Raw genomic sequence first — 6,778 nt, 5'->3', positions numbered from 1 at the left:
CGGGGACCAGCAGCGGCTGCTCCGCTCCCCTTCTCCCCGTCGTCCCTCTCCGCGGCCTCCTTGACCCCTTCTGCCATCCCTTCCTCGGCTCCCCTCAGCTCTCCCTCCCGTCCCTCTGTCCTCCCGTCCTTCCTCCCTCATCCCTCCTCTGCCCTCCCTTCCAGGTCCCCCCGGCGCATCCTCCCCTCCTTGCGGCTCCCTCCAGCCCGATTCTCCTCCCTTCAGCTGGCTCCTGCTTTCTCCACTTCCATCCTGGCTCCCTTCTGCCAACTCGGTGGCTTCCCACCGCAGGAAATGGAAGGGACAAGTTGCGAAAAGGGGGGAATGGGGAAGGTGGGGGGAGCAATCTGTTGGTTATTGACTGATTTGGTTGGGGGGGGGGGTGAGCTACCTTCTAACTCAGAGGACATGCTGTGGCTCCAGTTCTTCTGCGTAAAAAATGGCAGCTCAGCTGGCCTGACTGTATGTGAAGGGTTCTTGAAAGCCACCTCTGTGTCAGTGCAGGGATAAGAGCAAATTACATAATGTTTTACCAAAAAAAAAAGTTCTTCTCAGGTTTCAGTAGTGTCAGGCTGGTGAATCGTGACTTTGTTTTGCAGTGCAAGTCAGGGTATTGTTATTCCTGGGGATGGGGCTGTATGCCTGTGCATGCTTCCTCCATATCTGTGTGCTTCCACTGGTCACCCAGAGCTGATCTTCTTGTTTTGTGGATAGTTCATTGTACTTCTGCAATCAGTTTACCACCTCTTTATTTAAACTAGGTATAATAAGTGGCAGAAACAACGTGTGTGCATGCCTGTGTATCCCTTGAGTGAATCTCACTATTATCGCAGGGATAATCTCTATGTGTTGATGCTGTAGATACATACACTGAGTATTGACATTGCTTTTTGTGCCTGCAGCTTCATCCTTTCTATATTGTGCTATCCCAACTCAGATGTTTGGGCATGCATAACGTGAGCGTTTGTGTTTAATATCCCTGAAATGCACGGCAACATATGAGCAGTGCAGGATTGAGGGGAGTAAATATGCATAAAATTGGAATCTCCTTTGGTTATTTTACTTTGTTAGTTATGCATGTTTGGCATGTACAAGAGATAGAAATATATTTGACAGACCTCAGAGTTATTTGTGTTTCTCTACAGAAATTTGCATTCTGTATTTGAAATCATTCTAGCTCCTGTATACTTGTTTGGTTGTTAAAATCTTTCATGTTATTTTAAATTCAGTGCTTGTAGTTTATCTATAATCCTTGGCAGGAGCAGTACCTCAGTGGTATACGATTTTTAACCCAAATGACGTTTTGGAACAATGAGAACTGAAAAACATTTTCTTTTTTTTCTTTCCTTCTTTCTTCTTCAGATTCTTTATCTTTGTTCAGGAGCCTAAGGTTGCTTGCTGATCACAAGAAGATGTTTCTGTGGCTCTTTCTGGTTCTGTCATCTCCAGTTTCTTCTACAACTGCAGATGCTGATATATCTGTGGAAATTTGCAATGTTTGCTCCTGTGTGTCAGTTGAAAATGTACTCTATGTCAACTGTGAGAAGGTTGCAGTCTACAGACCAAATCAGCTTAAGCCACCATGGTCTAATTTTTACCACCTCAACTTTCAAAACAACCTGCTAATTATTCTATATCCAAATTCCTTTCTTAATTTTACACATGCAGTGTCCTTGCAACTGGGTAATAATAAGTTACAGAACATTGAGGGAGGGGCCTTTATGGGTCTTAGTGCATTAAAACAGTTGCATTTGAACAACAATGAATTAAAGATTCTCCGAGCTGACACTTTCCTTGGCATAGAGAACTTGGAGTATCTCCAAGCTGACTACAATTTAATCAAGTTTATTGAACGGGGAGCCTTCAATAAGCTTCACAAGCTGAAAGTCCTGATCCTTAATGACAATCTGATTTCATTCCTTCCCGATAATATTTTTCGATTTGCTTCTCTAACCCATCTGGATATACGAGGGAATCGAATACAGAAGCTTCCATACATTGGAGTTCTGGAACACATTGGGCGAATTGTTGAATTGCAGCTGGAAGACAACCCCTGGAATTGTACTTGTGATTTGTTGCCTTTGAAAGCCTGGCTGGAGAACATGCCCTACAACATCTACATTGGAGAAGCTATCTGTGAAACACCCAGTGACTTGTATGGAAGGCTGCTGAAAGAAACCAACAAGCAAGAGCTGTGCTCCATGGGGACGGGGAGCGATTTTGACGTGCGCATTCTGCCTCCCTCACAGCTGGAGCCCGGTTACAGCACACCGAACGGCCACACGACTCAAACGTCAGTGCACAGATTAGTCACCAAGCCGCCAAAGGCTACGAATCCTTCGAAGATCTCGGGGATAGTAGCAGGCAAAGCACTATCTAATCGCAATCTCAGTCAAATTGTATCTTATCAGACCAGGGTGCCTCCTTTAACTCCTTGTCCGGTCCCCTGTGTTTGCAAAACGCATCCTTCAGACTTGGGATTAAGTGTAAATTGCCAAGAAAGAAATATAGAGTCGATGGCCGAACTCGTACCAAAACCTTTAAATGCCAAGAAACTGCATGTAAATGGCAATTATATTAAGGATGTGGACACTACAGATTTCGTTGAGTTTGAGGGGCTGGATTTGCTACATTTAGGCAGCAATCGGATTTCAGTGATCAAAGGAGAAGTTTTCCGCAACCTTACAAATTTACGGAGATTGTATCTCAATGGCAATCAGATAGAGCGTCTGAGCCCAGAAATGTTTGCTGGCCTCCACAACTTGCAATATCTCTATTTGGAATACAATGTTATCAAAGAAATCCTAGCAGGCACCTTTGACTTAATGCCAAATTTGCAGTTGCTCTACCTAAACAACAATCTTCTACGAAGCTTGCCAGCGTACATTTTTGCTGGTGCACCACTTGCTAGACTGAATCTGAGGAACAATCATTTCATGTATTTACCTGTAAGTGGCGTTCTTGATCAGCTAAAATCTCTTACGCAAATTGATTTGGAAGGTAATCCATGGGACTGCACTTGTGATTTAGTTGCTTTAAAACTGTGGCTTGAAAAACTAAATGAAGGTATTGTGGTGAAGGAATTGAAATGTGAAACACCTGTACAGTTTGCTAACATTGAACTTAAGTCTCTGAAAAATGAGATCCTCTGTCCTAAACTTTTAAACAAGCCATCTGCTCTGTTCACTAGTCCTATGCCCGCTGTTACTTTTACAACACCACTGGGACCAGTTCGGAGTCCTCCTGGTGGCCCAGTTCCGTTGTCCATCCTGATCTTAAGCATTTTAGTTGTGCTTATTTTAACAGTGTTTGTTGCTTTTTGTCTTCTTGTTTTTGTGCTTCGGCGCAACAAAAAACCAACTGTAAAGCATGAAGGGATTGGAAATCAAGAATGCAGTTCTATGCAACTGCAGCTAAGAAAGCACGATCACAAGTCAAACAAAAAAGATGGACTAGGTGCAGAGGCCTTCATTCCTCAAACCATTGAGCAGATGAGCAAAAGCCATACCTGTGGCTTAAAAGAGTCTGAAACAGGCTTCACGTTTGCTGACCCACCAGGGCAAAAAGTCATTCTGAGAAATATTAATGACAAGGAGAAAGATTTATTGCATGTGGATACCAGAAAAAGACTTAGCACAATCGATGAACTGGATGAGTTATTCCCTGGGAGGGATTCCAATGTATTTATTCAAAATTTTCTTGAAAGTAAAAAAGAGTACAACAGCATAGGGGTCAGTGGCTTTGAAATACGTTATCCAGAGAAACTACAAGACAAAAAAACTAAGAAATCTCTAATAGGTGGTAATCATAGTAAAATTGTAGTAGAACAAAGAAAAAGTGAATATTTTGAACTAAAAGCTAAACTTCAAGGTTCACCTGACTACCTACAAGTCCTTGAAGAACAAACAGCTTTGAATAAAATATAGGTCATACAATCTTATTGCCTACAGAGGACATTTATTTAATGATGAAAGTGCCTTTTGTTGACTTTTAACTTCCAAATACTATATTATATTGATAGGCATAGAGGCAGATGTATCCAAGGGTGTCTGATTAACTGTAGCTGCATATGATTTGTCAAGTAGAGGAGAACTTCCTTAATAGATTTTACTACATAAAGCTCATGCCCTGTGGAATCCTGTAGGGATACTGCAAACTCTATTGCCAAAGGGATGCTTTATACACGTTACACTGAATTTAACCTCAAGAGGCATATATGTTTTGTACCTTAAATGCAAAACCATCGTCTCCTTGTGATTTGTTAGAACAAACACAAGAAACCTGGTACTGGTATTTGTACCTCAGCTGGGTCCTTCATCCTGCACGTGGATTTAAGTTGGTGGAACTGGAGTAATCCTTCGATTTGTGGTGTTGTAATGGCACTGTTTAAAGATTATCTGGAAAGTAACAAGCATGCACAGAGAGAACATTCGATAGTATGTGTAAATTGGTTACATTTATGGCCTGCATCTTGAAACCACTGGAATTATAATGTTAAATTGTGCAAATATTTGTTTAAAATATACCATGCATTACATACCTATGAAATAAATTTGACCACTTGAAGCATACATGTCTATACATAAAATTAAAAAAAAAAAAAAAAAAGAAAGAAAATAGTTCAACCTGACTTCTGCAGTATTTGTGGCATCTGAAGAAAATATTTGATGTTTATGCAGAATCTGTTGTAGGACTCATCTCCAATTAAAACTAGAGTTCCTTCTCAGTTACGTGAAACACTTGCAACCCCAACAGGTTGTCCAAAATTGTCAAAGTGCTTACTGTGTGAGCGTAGCAGAAATTATTTTTGTAATATAATTCATATTTATGAAATACTTTGTATACTAAATAGGAAAGATAATGTACTCCTTAATATGTATTTAATATGCCTGACTTGTTTTCCTGATCACAATGCATTAATCATCCAGTATAAATAAAATCAGAACAATATACCAAACAGAAACTGGGGATGTAATGTATAGAATTATCCAGAATTAAGTGATCAGATATAATAATAATAAAATTGTTCTGTACTATTCTTGTGAAATTAGCATATTATCTTATTTCAGATTTGTTACCAATGGTGCATTTTAAAATAGGTTCATTAGTTTTTTAGTATTGTGTCTCAGGCAATTATTTGCCATCAGTTGTCTTGCTTTTCAGGGTTCTACAGCTTAATCTAAATAGTTTTCACTACAAATATTTACAGGAAGTCATGGTAAGGGTAATATTTTAATTGTATATGCATAAGTTTTCTGTTCTCATCTGTCTGGCTGCTGTCAGTCAGAAAAAACTGATCAGAACAGTGAACAATATGGCAAATCATGTCTATTTAAAACCTCAGTGTAAAATGCATATAGTGGTCTCAGTTCAGAGTGTTGTGTAGCTCATATCTAGAGAGTAAAACTTGCCTTTGTGAAAGCTGAATCTGAATAGCTAGGGAAAAAAAAGAAGTCAGGAGAATGGAAAATCCCCACTGCATCTCACTGATAGATGGTACCTTGAGATGAGAATGGAGATACATTGGTAAAGCATCATACAGCGAATCTATATTGTGATATTAACAAAAGTTCTTTGCCTTGAAAAGGAATTTTTTCATTCATTTCAATGAGCTTTCGATAAGACCCTCTATCTCCTTTGCTTCCAGAACCTTTCTCCACGCCCTGTCTTTTATAATCAATACATAACTCAATTAAGATTAGTAGGATACAAACATGAATGTTTTTCATGAATTTGGAACTAGCAAATATTACAGCAAGACCCAATAATAATACTGTGGAGAAGGCTATGTCAGCTATTTCCATTATGCACCTCTAATTTCAGGGCTTTGTGACACTGCTGTGAAATTTTTATTCTGGAATGATACTTGGCAAGCAGCCTGCAGTATATTTTTAACAAAGCTTACCAAAAAAAAAAAAAAAAAGCACTGCTCCTTTATTTAAGAGAAAGCAAAACAAAACAACTTTTTTCTACTTCCAGACATTTGTTTATGGTCTTGTAACGTACAAAGAGGGTTGTTTTATTACTTTTCTCCATACTACAAAGTATATACATGACTTCAGATAATAAAATTAAAACAGATAAATTAATGGCTGAGTTTCTTTCAAAAAGCTGCTGCTATCCATGCACAATAATTGACTTCTTTCAGGATGTCGTAGGGATTTTCAGGACATGGATGCTACGTATGTATGCATTTCTGGGATAAAATGTTCTTGGTTGACTAATGATGCAATACAGGGCCAAGGCTTGAATAGGAACATTTGAGCTTATTGTGTCAAGAGTCAGCGGATTAAGGAGTGCTAAAGATGCACTGACATGATAGACTATAATGGCTCCATCAGTAGGCTAGAAATAACGGGTCACTGTGCCTGCTCTGCACAGTCCTGCATGGCTTTGAGGATGTGTCCAGGTTCATTGGGATTTGCCAAAGCATAAGGCTTCTGACACACTGCCGTGCATTGTCAGAGACTGTCATGTCCCGTACCCTTCTCTTGAGAGGCATGCATTAAAAATATTTAAAATAGCAAATAAGCTAATAATTTTAAGTGATGTTAAAACTGATGTGCTTATGACTCGTGTTGCCCTGACTTAAAGAACAATGATAAATGGTCATACCTCCCTCAGCTAAAAAATTGAGGGTTTTTTTGCTTCGTGTTGTGGGTTTGGTTTTTTTTTGTGGTGAGGTCTTGTATTCACTGATCGAAAGAGGAAGAACTGAACGGTTATGCTGTACCATTACTCTGGCTCAGATTTTCTTGCTCTTTGAGGTCCCAATCCA

At 39.5% G+C, this 6,778-nt stretch overlaps 1 protein-coding gene across 1 annotated transcript; it reads left to right on the top strand.

Moving 5' to 3' along the window:
- The first annotated feature begins 1,412 nt into the window (after window positions 1-1,412).
- SLITRK4 (SLIT and NTRK-like family, member 4) lies at window positions 1,413-5,502 on the top strand. Its single transcript, XM_010568906.1, has one exon. It carries the CDS (start codon window positions 1,413-1,415, stop codon window positions 3,924-3,926), a length of 2,514 nt encoding a protein of 837 aa, XP_010567208.1. The 3' UTR covers window positions 3,927-5,502.
- The last annotated feature ends 1,276 nt before the right edge of the window (window positions 5,503-6,778 follow it).

This window comes from Haliaeetus leucocephalus, unplaced genomic scaffold, assembly GCF_000737465.1.
Source record: "Haliaeetus leucocephalus isolate CR32 unplaced genomic scaffold, Haliaeetus_leucocephalus-4.0 Scaffold262, whole genome shotgun sequence".
Taxonomy (NCBI): Eukaryota; Metazoa; Chordata; class Aves; order Accipitriformes; family Accipitridae; genus Haliaeetus; species Haliaeetus leucocephalus.
This window is presented reverse-complemented; position numbering and strand designations above follow the sequence as displayed.

What these genes read in the sequence shown, in the direction of transcription:
- SLITRK4 (XM_010568906.1), top strand. Translation starts at nt 1,413, where the DNA reads ATGTTTCTGTGGCTCTTTCTGGTTCTGTCATCTCCAGTTTCTTCTACA.